The 18,439-nt window shown below is 37.0% G+C and overlaps 1 protein-coding gene across 23 annotated transcripts in view; it reads right to left on the bottom strand.

Moving 5' to 3' along the window:
* BAZ2B (bromodomain adjacent to zinc finger domain 2B) overlaps positions 1–18,439 on the bottom strand; it is a 430,125-nt gene that overhangs the window by 89,301 nt on the left and 322,385 nt on the right. For 16 of the 23 annotated variants that reach the window (XR_003309384.2, XR_003309383.2, XM_026454040.2 and 13 more), the window contains 7 exons: positions 13,329–13,421; positions 13,152–13,213; positions 5,890–5,955; positions 4,101–4,166; positions 2,636–2,680; positions 2,361–2,393; positions 1,053–1,118 (listed from right to left, as the gene is read on the bottom strand). Coding sequence is in view for 21 of the 23 variants with exons in the window: in XM_026454040.2 (XP_026309825.1) it covers positions 1,053–1,118; positions 2,361–2,393; positions 2,636–2,680; positions 4,101–4,166; positions 5,890–5,955; positions 13,152–13,213; positions 13,329–13,421 (431 nt within the window). In the remaining 2 variants the exon portion in view is untranslated. The remainder of the gene's footprint in view (positions 1–1,052; positions 1,119–2,360; positions 2,394–2,635; positions 2,681–4,100; positions 4,167–5,889; positions 5,956–13,151; positions 13,214–13,328; positions 13,422–18,439) is intronic. The other 7 variants (XM_026454060.2, XM_026454055.2, XM_026454067.1 and 4 more) reach the window with 2 other exon arrangements.

Here is an 18,439-nt window from a genome sequence, read left to right on the forward strand (position 1 = left end):
TTTACACACACAGAGACACATATCCATTTAATCATCTCTTCAGTCCTACGAAACAGAAATTAGTATTATCTTCATTTTATACATGAAATGAATCACAGAGAAGTTAAATAACATGCCCAAGGTCATATAGCTGGAAAGTAATGAAATCGGAATTTAAAAATTCAGATAATGCGGCTACTGTGCACAGGTTCCAAAACAATATACTTATTTTCTCTACACACCAAAAATCTATATTGCTAATTTAAGCTAGAGCTGAGACCAAAATACTGAAATACAGGCCTCCCAACTTCTAGATCAAACAGTATCATTTTCATTAATTCTCACTTATTAAATGCTTATCTCACGTGATAATCCCATAATCCTAGGTAGGTATCATCTCAATTTTAAAGAAATGGCTTGAAAATGTAAAGCAAATTGGTGGCAGAACCAGCAGGGGAATCTGTGTCTTTCAACCTGCAAAACCCTAGTTATAATGACTCTATTCAACTATTTTAATACAGAATGTTATTCCTTTGTAACATATATCTATTTTAACCTTTAAGTGATTTCCATTAAACTCCAAATAAGCTCATTCTGATGTACTGCAATAATTTTCTTATTCTAAATTATCTGTTAAAAGTTATTTTAAGAAAAGTACTTAGGCCTAATTTTACATAGAGAATGCTAAAGAATAATTCTTAGGGCAGGAATCCATGGTCGGAGTGATTTGTGTTTGAATTACGACATACAGGACTTGTCTAGGCATGCTGTAATACTAGTTTTGTGAAACTCTGGTGTAATAAATAGCTACCTTTATCTAAATCAATGTCATTTACTACACTAAAAAAAGACAATTAAAATCTTAGCCAGGAAAACTAACACATACATTGGAACTCTTCCTACATTCTTTTATGTTCTAACACTCAGTTGCTATCTGTAAATTTCTGGTTTGCATATGAAAGCCAGTAAATCACAACAAACCTATATTCTGAAAAATTTATATTTAGAGGAGCCAATGCCTTAGGAAAAGTGTTACTTTATAAGGTAATATTTTTCTAAAAAGATACACTTACTTCTGCTTTTTTACGAGCCTCCATAGCTTTCATAAGCATCATGTGTTGTCGCCTTCGCTCTCGTTCCTATTAGGCCAGATAAAATGTGGAAAATAACTCAACCACAATTAATAGTTTGATTTTCCAATGGAAAAACAAAAACAAAAACAAAACAAAAACTCAGTATAGCATGTTTAGCATTTATAGACAAGTCACAGTAAATACTAAATATAAGACAAGAATGGCCAATCTGTGCATGTTTTAGTTCAGGTTTAGAAAGCAAATACAAGAACAATCAAAAGCAAAAAGGTAAAGCAATGAACATGGAGACAGTGTAAACAGAAGCATACAAAGTTTACTTATGGTCAGTTGTGATGCTCCTTCAAAAGCTGGCAGAACAAAAAGCATAATGGTTGGCTGGAACAGGTCAGTTACCTTACATCTGCTATTAGAAAAACCACAAATACTACGGCCAATTAAACCAAAGGTTGTGTTGTTCTTAAAATTTTAGATCAGGAAGAAATTGATTTATAGTCACTTTAACTTCATGATTTTAGAGTTGGTTATTTTATTTCAAGTACAAAATCATTTTGTAAATCCAATAAGCCACCAACAAATTAGAGGTTTTTTAAGGCTTTTATATCAATTTAGTTAAACTAGTCTTGTTTCACATACAACACCAGTGAAATGGGGTATTCCTATTTACTGATGTCTGCCACCTGATACACTATTTAAAGCCACAAAAGCTGCACCATGGGCTAACAGGTGGAATCTTAAAGGCACAGTATGAAAATAAGGTAAGCACTGGTTTAATTTGATAATCTCACTTTACTTTTAAAATAAAAAAATCACATATTTATAATATCTAATCGATTTTTTTTTGTTTAAGTATATTTGGTTTCTCCAAAGGGATATTTCCAAAATTATTTCTAAAATTTGTCTATGAAACCAGAATATATTTCATATTCTCTCATCAAGCAAACTCAAAATTCCCACTGTATTCAATGGTAGTTTTGCATCTAGAATGATGGGAGAATATGGGTCATAATTATACCTAATTGTATAGTGATCCAACTTTCTTTGTGACATCAGTAATGTAAATTTTTAGACAGCAGCCTTATTTAAGGCTTATACAATTCAGTGTAAAATCTTGGAGATGCATCATACTTCTTTATAGACAGACAAGCAGATGTATGCAATGCACTGTGCTGTAAGCCATGCAGCAGTATGTAATATGACAGCAGCCAGTGCTACACTTTATGCATTGCTATGACAACCATATCACAACCAAATCACAATGCGGTGTTAGATGTACAAAAATAAACATACCCATACCATATCTAGTCTATGCCTCTCCAACTCCTGGTAGAAAGAGTTGGCACAACATTATGAAACAGAAATCACAGAGTCATAAAACCAATTTTTTAACCCCCCAAAAAGACACCAATACCAAAGCAAGGCAATAAACTGTAGGTTGAAGGAAAAACTTAAGCAGAAATTATATCAGAAATTTTAAAGAAAATATTTTGAAGATTTCCCCCAAATAGGTTTAAGCAATATTATAAAATGTACATTCAACAGTTGTATAACTATATATTACAGACCTGATGTTTCAGAAGAACAGCTTGTTGTCTTCTCATTTCTTTTTCCTTAAAAATAAGAAACTTTTAATACATGATTTTTAGAGAAGATTTAGAACATGCTAAAATTAAAAGTTCCTTTTCTGAGATTCTATAGTCTTCCATTAGGTTGAACCATATGAAATGGCCAATATTCAATTATTTTTTACTTATAAAATGTCAATTTGATTTTGTATGCTTCTACCTAACAAATACTTACATATAAAGTATATAATATAGCAAATATGGTAGCAAGGATCTTTCTTCAGCAGTCATTTTTACTTAAAATTTAATGAACGACTGATCTAACTGCACATTTCAATGGCACATTCATTGAACTAACTAGCTAGATGGTCAGAGTCTATCAGATATAACCCACACATGTATTTTTTAATCAGTGTGATACATTACGGTGCAACCCTCAAATCTAGCCAGTTAGAACTCTCTCCATTCTGAATATGAACTCTCAAATATACTCTATAATTAACATCATGTTTTTCATTTCTATATACTACATATGAATTAAAGTGATAAAAACTAGGCAATCAGTGTGAAATTTTCATGTCCACCTATGATTCAGGGCACCATTCCAAGGGGATGGGGCGTAAGGCAAAGCATTCAAGGAATGTCACCAATCTCATTATTTTTATAAAGGTAAAATATGGTGAAATTAATATTAACGGCAAACATGAAAAGGTAGAAATTTAAAAAATAAAGTAAGAGAGTCTATGTAGAAAAGATAAACAGTTCCTGGCTTTACAAAGTATAACTGTGATGGCTCTTTCCAGTACCAGTAGGTTCACCCAGCTACCCCCTTTCAGTATTCAGTTACTGATGGATGGCAGGGTGGGGGAGGGGAGGAAGGGGACACCTCTCTTATACTCTATGCCAGGAAATCAGAACAAAACAACCCCAAATACTTGAAGTTAAAATAATTAAAAACAGCTAATTTTGTTATTGGTAAATAACAGTTGATGAGGTTTGGCTTTTGTTTCTGTAGGCTTTTCATTTTTAATAGATAAAACAGTTGCTGAATATTAACAAAGAAGAAGTTATAAAGGGGAGAATCAGATTGAGACACAAAAATAAACATACCTATACCATATCTAGTCTATGGCTAAACATAAACATAAACAACACACAAAACAGTTTTTTTGGGGGGGTCATTCTTATTTAGCAAAACTACATACAGGTATTAAGCAACAATTTGCATTTCTGATTTGATGTCTCCTAAAGAGCTCAAAGCATTACAAAAAACCCTGCATAATAAAATAAAAATACACATACAATATACATACAAATAAAAACATACATTATACACATGCTGTATCTGCTAAACATATTTTCAGATAGTCATTTTGAAGACATATTTTTTCATATAATTGATGCCAGTATAACACACAGTTTTTATTTTTCAAAAATAAAAACTCTGATTCTCATCTAAACTAACCTTTATTCGTTTCTCGGCCTCCAATAATTTGGCATTTGCCGCTTCTTCCTTCTTTTTCTTTTTAGCCTGTGCATGCAAAACAGGTCTCAAAGTCATGCAACAGCACCACCACAACTTGCAAATAATGTCAGACTTGAAATGAAGCTACATGTCTCACAAGGTACGAAACAATATGTAACATATACGGAGACAATTACAGATTTCCCCCCAGTTAACATTATGTTTAATGTAATAATTGTGTTTCTAATTTATAGATTAGCATTAGAATATACAAAAATTTCTTAGATTCATAAGAATGACAGCTTTTCTTCTTCAAGCTCTGTTAAAAGTCTGAAATAATTGAGTGTTTGTTCTTTTACCTTAAAATTTAATCACAGAAAAACGATTTTATGTCACTTGTTTTTCTGATTTTAAAAGTAAAACATAATCACTGTAAAACATTTAGAAAACAGAATAGATTTTAACTGATAAATAAAAATTATTTCAATAATTAGTAATATTTGAGAATGAACATGTTAACTTTATTTAAAATTTATTTTAATACTTAAAAATTTGAGATAAAGAAATTCATTATTGGATTATATCTATTAAGTTAAGCATATTAGGTCTGATTTTCCCCATCTCTGTATAGTGTGGTTAAGTTCAAGTGTTTTTTTTTTTAATAGAATGAAAACTTGTAATCTTATCTTTCATGAGTCACAATCTGACTATTAAGATCATGCTATTTATCAAACATAAGCTTCATAATCTTAAAATCATGAACTGTGTAGAAGTTTCATAACTACCTAGTAGTTATTGTCAGTTTACTTTAAAATAGTATTTCCAATTTCTGGTTTTTAAAATTAATTTGAAATGGGTAAGAAAATATGTGTGTATTTCTAGGAGGAATAAAACTGTAACAGAGAAAACCTCAGTTATCTGGAGCCCTCAGGGAATAAACTGTTCTATAAAGCAGCAGTTTCTGGAATGGTGGAGAAGTTGTAATAATTTTAAACATGAAAAGTTTATTTTCACTATTTCAGATGGAAATAATTTTGAGACATGCCTGCTTAGACACAGTACACTATGTCTGTGTACTGTGTACTGTGTCTAATTTGGCATATTCTTGATGACTCAGGGCAATTATTTTGAACATCAGTCATACTGCACAGCTCCAAAGAGTAATGCCTTTGGGCTATTAAGGTTTTGAAAATTGCTTGCTATTCAAATAAAAGATTACAGGCTGTTGCTAGGCTTTTCAGTTCCTATATATGCTAGCTGAAGTTTTCCTGTATTTTATCCTTGCTATCTTTTGCCTATTACTTTTGCTGTTGCCAACAGATGTCCCCTCTATCTCTATTCTAATTAGCCTTGCAGGGAAGAGGGATATGCTAGAAATCACAAAAACAATCTGATAAAACTTTGTACATTTAAAATTTACTTTTACTTTTGAAATGTTTACTTCTGTAAACATTTGTTTCTAAACTAAAAGTAAATATCGGACTATAAGCCCTAATGATTTTTCTTTTGTTGTTTACTTTTATAAAAGTAAAACATTTTAGCGCATGAACTTTATGACAACTCCATTGACTGATCAGAAGTTTTCCTGTTTCTTTTGTCTCACTTTGTATATCTTTATTGTTGGGATTAGATTAGCTTGCTAAATAAGGCTCAGATAAAGTTTTATTCTACGCAGAATGTTTAAAGAGAATATCTGACAAACGTGAGAAAACATGCATGTAAAATCTTTATTTTTGCAGACTTAAAAATATATGGCTATATTACTTTATGTTAAATTTAAGAATTCTACCTCTAGAATTTGCTGAGCTCGAAGTTCTTTTTCCATTCTGATTTGCTGTATTCTCTTAATTTTTTCCTGTAGGAAAAGTTATGATAACTTGAGATAATAAACTGAGTGAAGAGTATTTGAGTAAAACCAAATAATAAAAATATAAGTACAAAATGACCACAGGCTGGACATAAAAATTTAATTATTTAGTATAAAATCATATATATTTTCATGTCTGAAATTAATATGATTTGATAAAGTTTCTCATAATTTGTAAAATGCAAATACTAAATAAACAGAAACTCAGCTAACCAAGCTGATTAAACTATATAGCCTGAAGATCTTTATAAATATTTGCCATTACAAATAATACTTAACTTGAAATAAATATAGGACTTAATAGCAGAAAAATCATGTATCAGCAGTCAGAAAACATACAGCCAGTTCCGGATTACAGTCATTTATTGAATGGTCTCGAGCAAATAATAACTATTCTTCTATAAAATAGTGAGAGGTATTTGCCCTTTCTCATTTGTCATGATTAAATAAAATGCTTTAAAAAGTATACAGTGACACAATTGTAACATTATTAATAATAATTTCCATTCTAAAATTTATTTCACATGTTGAATAGCATGACAATATAACATTGCTTGTAATTATCACAATTAGCCCATTTCAGAAATAACCTGTAACATTATTTTAAAATTAATTAATTATAATTTAACATTCCAGGAAATTATTTGTAGGACATAATTGGGGTATACATTGTCTAAATTTAATGACCTGGTTATTAGATATGTTTTATAACTTAGTGATCATATAAATTTTGATAAAAATTTACATTTTAATTTAAAAAATTATCTCATATTAATTAGCTCATATTCTATAAAACATTCTTAGCAATTTCATGTTCCTTAATCCATTCAGAAGTCCCAAATTGGCATTGATGAGAATAAATACAAGTTAAAAAAGAAAATTCAAAGTTTCTTACTTGAAAATTGTACTTATCCTAGAATTTCCAGGGCCAACACATTTTATACACCTGTATTTCACAATGCCTGTTCCCATCTCCAGATGCTAGTTGTACCTATTGAAGCTATACTTTGATATACATTTTAATTGTTTTATGTACACTGATGTTATTGATTCCCTGCAGGAGTCTACTGCAGGATGATGAAATTTTAGGGATTACTGTTCTGATTTCACAAGACTGATCACATTCTTTGATTTTGGTGATCCTATCTTGGTACTGAATATTAATTGTAGGCTGTCAAAAATAAAAACCCCAAAGTCGGCGGGGCACTATGCCTCACACCCATAATCCTAGCACTCTGAGAGGCCGAGGTGGGCAGATCACCTGATGTCAATGTTTGGACGAACCGAGGCAAGATGGTGCACTTCCGGGTTCTTCATCCCCACCCCCAACTCTTCCCGCGTGCGCGAAAATGCAGCCGGCGCCCAGGGAGGGTGCAGACCAACTGGGCATGCGCCAGGTGACGTCAATCTGAAGAGACCAAGATTTACCTGGTCGCACCTGCCGAACGCCCCTGACACGCCCATGCCCCACCTATTGCCCTCCCACTCCTAGAAAAGCCGCTCTCCGCCATTGAGCCACACGGCCTTCTTGCAGCCCCACTTCTGTCCGGATGTCGGGACTGTGGGAAGTCCGTCCGAGAGACCCACGGGGGGACTCTGCCGGCCTCCTTCCCCGGAGGCCGACAGACTTCTCCCGCACACCTTAGGTTACCAAAATAAACGTGCAGTTTTGCTGTTACACTTGCCTACCCGCTGGTTCTTTTGCGCCCGCTCGGCTGGTCTTAGAAAAACAAGACAGATGGTGCCCAACCCGGGAGGAGACCCCTCCTCAGGGCCCCCAGGGTCCGGGGAGCCTCCTCCTCCTCATTCCACGCCGCGGACGGACCAGGACCTGAGACCCGCTTCGCTCACTCTCACGGCCTCTCTGGGGTAAGTGCCCTTGTCTCCTCTTTACCACCCTCGGCCAAAATCCTGCGCAGGTCCGAGGTCCATTTTGAGCCACCAAGTGGCTTGGAAGCCACCACGTGGCTTCGGAGACCCTTGCAGGACGGAGATGTCCGCCTGAAGGTACTCTCCACTTTGGCTTCAAGAGCCTCCAGTCTGTCTCTGCTGGTTCCAAAGGACGCTTTGAAGCCAGGCAGAGATCCACTTCCATTTCCATTGTGTCCATTGTGTCCCTCGGCCAAAATCCTGCGCAGGTCCAAGGTCCATTTGGAGCCACCATGTGGCTCGGAGACCCTTGCAGGACGGAGACGTCCGCCTGAAGGTAATCTCCACTTTGGCTCCATGAGCCTCCAGTCTGTCTCTGCTGGTTCCAAAGGACGCTTTGAAGCCAGGCAGAGATCCACTTCCATTTCCATTGTGTCCATTGTGTGTCGGTAAAGAGGAAACAAATGGGAAACCCCCCAGTCCAAATTTCCAAAGAGCACCCCCTTAGGGTGCCTCCTAGCCAATTTAAAAACCTTACAGCTTGAACAAGAACTTAGGAGGAAGCGGTTAATTTTCCTTTCCACTGTGGCGTGATCGACCTCAGCAATTTCTGCCAGCGGCTAGGCAAGTGGTCCGAAATTTACATACAAGGCTTTTAGGCCTTAGGCTCTCGTCCCTATACTCCTTCTCTCCCCGCTCTCCCCACCCCCTCCCTTCCTGCCCAGACTCCTCCTCCTCCCCCCATCCAGACTCCTCCTTCCTCCTCCTTATCTACTAGTAATCCACTGGGTCCCGTGCCTCCTTCGGGGCCCCCAACTGGCTGTCTTGAGTCCCCTATCTCTGCCCACACCCTCCTACAGTGTTAGCACCTTTGTGAGAGGTGGCTGGGGCAGAGGGGGTAGTCAGAGTACATGTCCCTTTTTCATTGGCCGATCTTTCCAAAATTGAGAAGCGTTTAGGTGATTTCTCAGCTAATCCTACCATATACATAAAGGAATTTAGACACCTTTGTCAGGCCTATGACTTAACTTGGCATGACCTCCAGGTTATCCTAACCTCTACCCTAAACTGACTGAGGTTCTAACCCAGTATACCCGGTTAGATCCGGCCTCCCCCACAGGGGCCACCATTTTGGCGTCTTATTTCATTTCTCAATCAGCTCCTGACATTCATAAAAAACTTCAAAAGGTAGAGGATGGTCCTCAGACACCAATACAAGACCTGGTTAAATTAGCCTTTAAGGTCTATAGCTCCAGAGAGGAGACGGCAGGCTCGCCTTGAACAGAAGTTACAGCTCCTAGCAGCGGCTTTACAGCCCAGTCGTAACCCCAGACCAGAGAGCACACACCCCTCAGACTCCAAAGCTACAAAAGGAGCCTGCCTGCTATAAGTGCGGCAAGGCAGGACACTATGCCAACAGGTGTCCGCAAGGTCCCCGAGTCCCAACGCGGCCTTGCTATAAGTGCAAGGCATCGGGACACTAGGCCAGTGAATGTCCTAACCCTCGTCCACCAGCAACCCCCTGCCCTGCTTGCCAGCAGGGAGGAAACTGGAAGTCTGATTGCCCCACCCTGAGAACAGGTGCCGCGCCTCCACGTGACCCCCTTTCCCAGGATCCTGGGAGCTCCTTCCAGCTCCTACATCTGGACGACGACGACAACTGAAGGTGCCGAGACTCGGGGACCCCCATCACCCTCGCCGAGCCGCGGGTAACTCTCCTGGTAGCGGGTAAGACAATTACTTTTTTAATCAACAGCGAGGCTACCTATTCTGTTTTGCCGTCCTTCTCTGGACCTAGCCTTCCATCCAATATCTCTGTAGTAGGAGTAAGTGGAAAGCCATCCACTCCACGAAAAACTCCAATCCTTAATTACTGCCTGGCCAACAAGTACTTTGCACACTTATTCCTCATTCCCAACTAAAAAGGGCCCCTACCGAAAGCAATCAGTGGAAATCAGTTTGGCTTTCCCCCACTCGCCTCAAACTTACTAAATTTTCTTAACTATCTCATACTCCCCAACCTTGCCAGGACTATCCTTCTGGGTTTTGCCCATATTCCAACAAATGCTTCCATTCCTCATTCCTATACTAATACTGTGCCTTATTTTATTTTTCATCCGTGCGTCCAAATACCAACCATGGGCCCTGACCTTAACGACGCCCCTTAACAGCAGGAAGTAGCCAGACAGACCACGGCGCCCCTTTATCACTATTATCAATAAAAGGTTGGACTGTATGGACGAACCGAGGCAAGATGGTGCACTTCCGGGTTCTTCATCCCCACCCCCAACTCTTCCCGCGCGCGCGAAAATGCAGCCGGCGCCCAGGGAGGGTGCAGACCAACTGGGCATGCGCCAGGTGACGTCAATCTGAAGAGACCAAGATTTACCTGGTCGCACCTGCGGAACGCCCCTGACACGCCCATGCCCCACCTATTGCCCTCCCACTCCTAGAAAAGCCGCTCTCCGCCATTGAGCCACGCGGCCTTCTTGCAGCCCCACTCCTGTCGGGATGTCGGGACTGTGGGAAGTCCGTCCGAGAGCCCCATGGGGGGACTCTGCCGGCCTCCTTCCCCGGAGGCCGACAGACTTCTCCCGCACACCTTAGGTTACCAAAATAAACGTGCAGTTTTGCTGTTACACTTGCCTACCCGCTGGTTCTTTTGCACCCGCTCGGCTGGTCTTAGAAAAACAAGACAGTCAAGAGTTCGAGAAATGAACAGCGCTAGGTGGTGAAATCCTGTCTCTACTAAAAATGCAAAAAATTAGCCAGGTGTAGTGGTGCATGCCTATAATCCCAGCTACCTGGCAGGCTGAGGCAGGAGAACTGCTGGAACCCCGGAGGCGGAGGCTGCAGTGAGCAGAGATCGTGCCACTGAAATTCCAGCCTGGGCAACAGAGGGAGACTCTGTCTAAAAAAACAACAAACAAAACAAAGAAAAACAAAACAAAAAATAAAACAAAACCCCAAAGTGTATCTTTTGTGTAATTTCCCAAGTCTTAGAAAAGATTGCATTTGATCCATATTTGCAGTATTTATTTGAATTAGAACTTGATATCTGAGAAAAGTATACTTTTGATCTAACTTTTCTGCTCTTGTCAATTATAACATTTTAAGGTGCTATGTTTTCAAGTCAGCAAAAGTCATTCATTGTTCTCTTAAGCACAGATCGGCAGGGAATCTTGAGGCTGACACACACAGTCTAAAGCTTTATCTTAACTATTCAAGTGACTTTTACATATGTCCATATATATTTGGTAGTGTTATCATTAGCATGTAGATAAGATAAACATGGTAAGTTACTATAATACAGGTTAACTTTACAATGTCAGGTACTCAACCACTGAGCTGGTCACTTTACATTTAATATCTTGTCAATCATTAAAAAATCACAGAAGCTTAAATTATCTTCTTTTTATATAAGAGAAAACGGAGGTTCTCAGCAAGTAAATATTTTTTCTGAAGTCCAATACTTAGTAATACAGAGTCCTGGTCAGATCCCAATGTCTGTGTGCCTCCTGCTTTGTAATAACGTTTCTGAAATTTTCCAGAAAACTGTCTTAAGGACTGTCTGGTGATATTTTTGGTCTACTAGGTGGAAAAAACAATCCAAAGGATGAAAACACATACTCCTATTTTATTCTAGATCAAATGCTGACTTTAAAATAGACCCTATATAACAGATAGTATGAGTAGGATTACTCTATACTTCGATTCACTTTATTGAATCAAATAAATGAGATGGTATTCTGAGATTGGCCTCAGATAAATATCTTGATAAATATTAAGACCAGTTCATTTGCATTAATGTTGCTGGAAACTTTGGAGCTCAATGCTTTTTTAATGAGTAGCAAAGACCATGTGGATTTAGGTTGTAGCTACTGTAAGACTTTAAGATCATAAAGCTGAATTTAAAGTACTGATGGGATCTAATGAGTCTCCAGCAATTAGGAAATAGAATAAGCTGTAAAATTTTTTAAATAAAAGAATAACAGAAACAACAGTATTTCACTTAAAAATGAAATATGAACTTATTTTTTCATATATACTCTAGTAAATATATTTTAACGAATGCATTCATTAGCCTATTTCAGGTCAATCTTACAATGTCTAGCAGTCATTAATTAACAAACTAAGGATGGAATTCAAGTTTACAACTGCTACTTTAAATTATGGTGGTAAAAGAGTATACTGTGTAGTTGGATGTTTTATATTTATTTTTAAAAAGTTGAGCATGTGTTTTATTGCCGGTCACTGCAGTGGGCACTTTATGTTCATTAACTCATTTATTCAGATATTGCAGTTAACTTCTTTTACAATAGAAGAAATAAAGACTTAAGAGTTAAGTCATTCATCTAAGGTCACAAAATTATTAAGTAGCAGAGCCCATATTTAACTGTAGGCTGCCTGACTACAAACTCAAATCCTAAATCCCAACTCTATAGCAACTTTTCTAGTCATATTGCTTTAGTTAATACTGGAAGAAACCTTAGAGATAATCACATCAAATCCAACCCAAGCCCCTTATTTAGCAGGTATTTATATAGTAACATAATTGATTTCATTTCATTCTCAGAAATAACTACTTGCTTCTTAACATTTTTAAAAGAATAGTACTTTCTCCCATTTCCTTTCTGCTTTAATGTTACCATGAATATGAGGAGATGGGAGAGTAGTTTACACATTCTCATCTTAAATGAAGCTGAATACCTTCTCACTTAATTTTTATCTATGAAAATTTAAAAATTACTTCTCTTACCTAAACTTAATTCTGAAAACCACACAGGGAGAAATATTGTAGATACAAGACAGAGAACTCTGGATTTGCTAAAATAATGCTCTCATTTTTTTTTTTTTTTGCAGTGGCAACTTTTAAGTAACCCTGAAAGCATTCAGAAGCAATGAAGGCAAATCTTATTTTGTATAACTTAAATTTAATTTTCTACTAATATTTTACATGTTTAAGAACAACAGGCTTTTATTAAAATTTGAACATTTGAGCAATATACTTCATTGACTGATATATTAATTTAAAAATTCTGAAAATTGTTCAAGATATCAACTTATACAAAGTCTACCAGGATATTAAAGTACTTACACAAATTTACTGTTTGGTAATCATTTCTTTAAACACTTGGAAGTAGAATACTTTATTAAACAGGTAAAATTTTAATTAAGAGAAGATAGCAATTTTCTAAATAAAACACAAACATTAATGTGAAAGTTATTTAAGAAATCAAAAATAATGTACATTATTAACAAATCCTCAAAATAAGCCCCATATTTTAAAAGTCAGTTCCAATGCATACACATACCTGCTGTTTCATAATCTTTATCTGTTCTTTTTGCTTTCGCTTCTCCTCAGCAGCCATTATTGCTACAACAAGAAGCCAAAGGATAGATATCATCAAAAAGGGAATGAAGAAAAGAAACCTCTTGTGAATTCCCCAGTACTGACTCTTCGAGTTTATGTTATCATTTAAATCACTCACCTTGTTGTTTTTTGGCTTCTTTAGCAACTCGAGCCTGCTCCTGCTTTTGAAGTTTTCTCAAAAGCTTTATTTGTGCTGCTTGCCTGGCTATTTCTGAAAAACACAAAATTTCAAAGAATATTAACAACTCTGTGTAACTACTAACCTAAAACAGTAACTGTGTGAAAATGGTATCATCATAAAGGATATAATTTTTTTTTTTTTTTTTTTGAGACAAACTCTCGCTCTGTGGTCAGGCTGGAGTGCAGTGGCACGATCTTGGCTCACTGCAATCTCTGCGTCCTGGGTTCAAGTGATTCTCCTGCCTCAGCCTCCCAAGTAACTGGGATTATAGGTACATGCCACCACACCCAGCCGATTTTTGTATTTTTAGTAGAGATGGGGTTTCACCATGTTGACTAGGATGGTCTCGATTTCCTGACATCGTGATCTGCTCGCCTTGGCCTCCCAAAGGGCTGGGATTACAGGTGAGAGCCACTGTGCCCGGCCAAGGATATAATATTTAAGAAAATTGCCTAAGGTCAGACAGATACCAAGTAGGAGAGTGGTGTGGTAGACAATGTTGTGTTCATTCCAACGGAAATAATCAAATTATTTTATCAAATATGATCCCATATCTAGGACTACATAAAAATGAGGTTTCTTTTAATCTTTATCAGAGAGGCTTATTTAAGTACATTTTTTTTTTTCACATTTCAAGTGAACCCCACTTAGTGGGAAAATAGCTGCTAGTATTTAAGAATTGTAATGTAGCTTCAGTCTTAGTGTATACAAAAAAGAAAGACTCCCAATTAAAACAAACAAAGTCCCCTCCCACCCAAACTTAGTATTTCAATTAGCTATAATGGTTAAGTTCCTGAATCCAGTGGTATTTTCATTTATGAAGGAGAGGGATTAAATCTCCTAAATAAAAAGAATGCAGAATTTCAATGACTTTTAAAGACAACCTAGTTCTTATAATCTTCAAGGACACATGTATGAAACTATGGTAGATGAACAAAATTAATGGCCCCAATTCTTCATTCCTCCTTTTATTCATGCCATTTGTAATGTGACTTTGGAGCAATTCCCATCAAGAGGTGGAATATATTTTCCTGTCCCTTGATTCTGAAGCCAACCATGTGATTTTCCATGGTTAAGAGGATGTTAGCAGCTGTGATGAAAACAGAGCTTGAAAGTTTAGTTATATTCTTTCTGCTTTTGTTCTTGTGCTTTGCCCATGACTGAAGATACGATTTGGGGGCTAGGCTATTGGAAGATTGGGACACAGGGAGCCAGTTGACCCCACAAATGTGAATAAGCCCAGCCAAGATAAGCAAAGCTGGTTAGCTAATTTCCAGCTGCACAAGTGATTAAGAAAGTGTTGTATGCTACTAAAGTTTGGGGGTTGTTACCGAGCATTATTGTGGCAAAGGTATAACAGACAAAGAAACCATACAATATCCTTGCTTTCTTCTGCTGGTAAACTTGGTCTGAATACTTCTAACGCTAAAAGTGGTGTATAATATTGATCATATAATGATTTTAGAAAGCATCACTTTGTATTAGACATTGTTATAAATTTTGTAGCCACTGAACAAAGAAACCTAAATTATGTTCATTGACAATGAATATAATTGCCAACATGTGAATCACTTGAGCTCTAAAAATTTCCACCATTTATTGATTGCAGGTACTGTTGCATTAAATTTTTCTTTTTCTTTCTTTCTTTTGTTTTTTGAAAGAGTCTTGCTCTGTTGCCCAGGCTGGAGTGCAGTGGCACAATCTCAGCTCACTGCAAGCTCTGCCTCTTGGGTTTAAGCCATTCTTCTGCCTCAGCCTCCCGAGTAGCTGGGACTGCAGGTGCCTGCCACCACACCCAGCTAATTGTTTGTATTTTTAGTAGAGATAGGGTTTCACCATGTTAGCCAAGATGGTCTTGATCTCCTGACCTCGTGATTCACCCACCTCGGCCTCCCAAAGTGCTGGGATTACAGGCGTGAGCCACTGAGCCTGGCCTGTTGTGTTAAATTTACATCACCTTGTTTAATGTTCACAGCTACTTTATAAGATCAACATTATTGCCCCACTTACACATAAAATAATTAAGGCTCCTAGAGGTTAAATAGCATAGCCAAGAAAAAAACCCAGGACTGGCTGGGCACGATGGCTCATGCCTGTAATCCCACACTTTGGGAGGCTGAGGTAGGTGGATCACTTGAGGTCAGGACTTCGAGACCAGCCTGGCCAACATATGAAACCCCCACGTCTACTAAAATACAAAAATTAGCCAGGCGTGGTCGTGGGCACCTGTCATCCCAGCTAGTTGGGAGGCTGAAGCAGAAGAACTGCTTGATCCCGGGAGAAAGAGGTTGCAGTGAGCTGAGATTGCCCACTGCACTCCAGTGAGACTCTCTCTCAAAAAAACCCCCAAAGAAACCCCAGGACTTTCTGACTCCACAGTCTATATGCTACTATCTCTAAAAATCTTTAAGCAAAGTTTAAATGCCTTAAGATTTTAGCTAAGAATGTAACTGTATGTCCTCATAATAGCTGAAGTAAAGTTGGTCACTATGGCCAATTTTCTATCACTGAGACTTTCAAAAAGGAGAAGGAATGAAAAAAGCCGAATTTCATCTAGTAAACTAGAAGTGTTATTGAAAAATAAAATGGAAGATGATAAAGTTTTATCTCCAATGTCCCAACCATTTTCAAAATTAGGAGGTTACAGGCATCATCAAAAATTTCTGGGTCACACAAAAGGGATCTCCTGTTCACTAAATACTCTGGGACATAAAAACTTATCGACTGACCTGCAGGGTCAGCAACCTCTGATAATAATATGGGTGAAGAATATTATTCTCATCTATAATAATGCCAGAAAAATATTTCTTTAACATTAAGAATGGAAAGTTTTGAATTCTACAATAGAGGCCTGACTCTGTCTTGAGATGTAAAGATGTACTGATAAAAATGTTTCCTAGAAAATATGGCATAAGTATGATCTTTTGCTCCAAGCTAAACTGATATTCTCTAATATAAGTTTAACTTTTAATAAGAAAATTCTATAATATATATAGAACCATGTTTGTGTATGAGTGTATCAGTCAATTTCAAGCCCTACACAAGTCCACAATAATCTTTGTTTGTTTGAGACAAGGTCTTACTCTGCAACCCAGGTGCAGTGGCATGATCATAGCTCACTGTAGCCTCCAACTCCTGGGCTCAAGTGATCCTCTCCCCTCAGCCTCCTGAATAAGCAGGACTATAGGAGTGTACCACCTTGCCCAGATAATTTTTTAAAAATTTCTTTTTGTGGTCCTGCTTTATTGCCCAGGGTGGTATTGAACTCCCGGCTTCAAGCAATCCTCTCACCTTGGCCTCCCAAAGTGCTAGCATTACACAGGTATAAGCCACTGTATCTGGCCAGTAATTTAGAAAAATCTTTGAACCAAAAAAATTTAAAAGTTCAATTCACATCTTTTTACTTTAGCAAGAAATATAAAATTTTAAGTAATCATTAAAAATTTACATAGCCTAAATTTTACATTATGGGCAGTTGGAAAAGAAGATGACATGAGAAAAAGAAAAAGGTCAGGCACAGCAGCTCACGCCTGTAATCCCAGCACTTTGGGAGGCCAAGGTGGGGGATCACCTGAGGTTAGGAGGTTGAGGCCACCCTGGCCAACATGATGAAAACCCATCTCTACTAAAAATACCAAAAATTAGCCGGGCGTTGTGGTGGGTGCCTGTAATCTCAGCTACTCAGAAGGCTGAGGCAGGAGAATCGCTGAATGTGGGAGGCAGAGGTTGCAGTGAGCCAAGATCGTACCATTGCACTTCAGCCTGGGCGACAAGAGTGAAACTCTATCTCAAAATTAAAAAAAAAAAATAGAAAAAAAAAAGAGAATACAGAGGAAAGAGAATGAGTTAGATACCTTGAAAAGTTTGTCCAAGCTGTAGAAATAAACTACTTCCAGTATCTTCTCATTTATTTGGTTTTTTGGTTGGTAATTACCTTTATTATTATTGGTATTATTGTAATTACTTTTTGAAATATTAATTTGAAAAGTATCTTTTGTGGCTTACGAAATTGTCCACTTTAATTTCAAAGATGAAGTTTATTTTCACATAGAATTAGGGATATTTTGGATATAACTCATTTCTTTGATTCTAAGATGCTTTTTTAAACGTCTTGACATCCCTAAGGTCAGAATGTAACTGACAACTGGCAGCTCTTTTCTTTCTTAGTGTACATCTTAAAATAATGGTGCATGGTATAGATTACTTATAGGCATCTCAGTTTCAATCACATATGAAATGAATAGGTGTACTTGTTATTCTGGAAAATTTGAGATATTAATAGTATCAGTCAATCAACAAGTAGGTTTATTTATATAGAATGGAAGTCTTTATCATATTCAAACTTTGTCAGATTTTTACCTATACACTGAGAAATTAGAGTTCTCATTTCACAATGTTTGGATGTACATTCGAAACTCACATTTATCTCACTATTCTGAACCCTTCTTCAAATTAAGTCCGGTTTCTCAGTCTAGTTGGTCAGAAAAGGATAATAATATATAACAAAAACTTCTTCTAGAATCCTCACAGATAACCCCCAAAGTGTTACCGTAGAAGGCTTTTAGAAATGAAAGAGGTGATAAAGTGCTTCATTTTTACTTTCTTTTCTTCCCAAGAAAAAATGCAAACAATACTCCATATACTTGTATATATTAATAATGATTATTTACTCACTGTTAAATAATCTTTACATATATGTTGAAAAAGAGCACATGTAATATACAATAAGGTCAAAGGTAACAGAACTTGCAAAATGCAACCCAATATATTATAACAAGGATAAACTATGTGATTGAATACAAATCAATTTGAAATCTGAAAGGAGAATATACATTTGGTAAACGTTGAATAATTAACTTTTACTTTGTTACAACAAAAATATAGTTAATTTTCCAAATTTAAATTTGCTATTTTAGATTCTAACTTATAATGATACTTAGATACACCAGATATCCATGAAGAGCCCATGTTTTGATTATCAGTTAATTTCAAACTTTATTTTATGCAAACAATGTCCACATTCCCCAGCATTAAACATTATTCAGAAG

Source organism: Piliocolobus tephrosceles, chromosome 11, assembly GCF_002776525.5.
Source record: "Piliocolobus tephrosceles isolate RC106 chromosome 11, ASM277652v3, whole genome shotgun sequence".
In the NCBI taxonomy this organism is placed as follows: Eukaryota; Metazoa; Chordata; class Mammalia; order Primates; family Cercopithecidae; genus Piliocolobus; species Piliocolobus tephrosceles.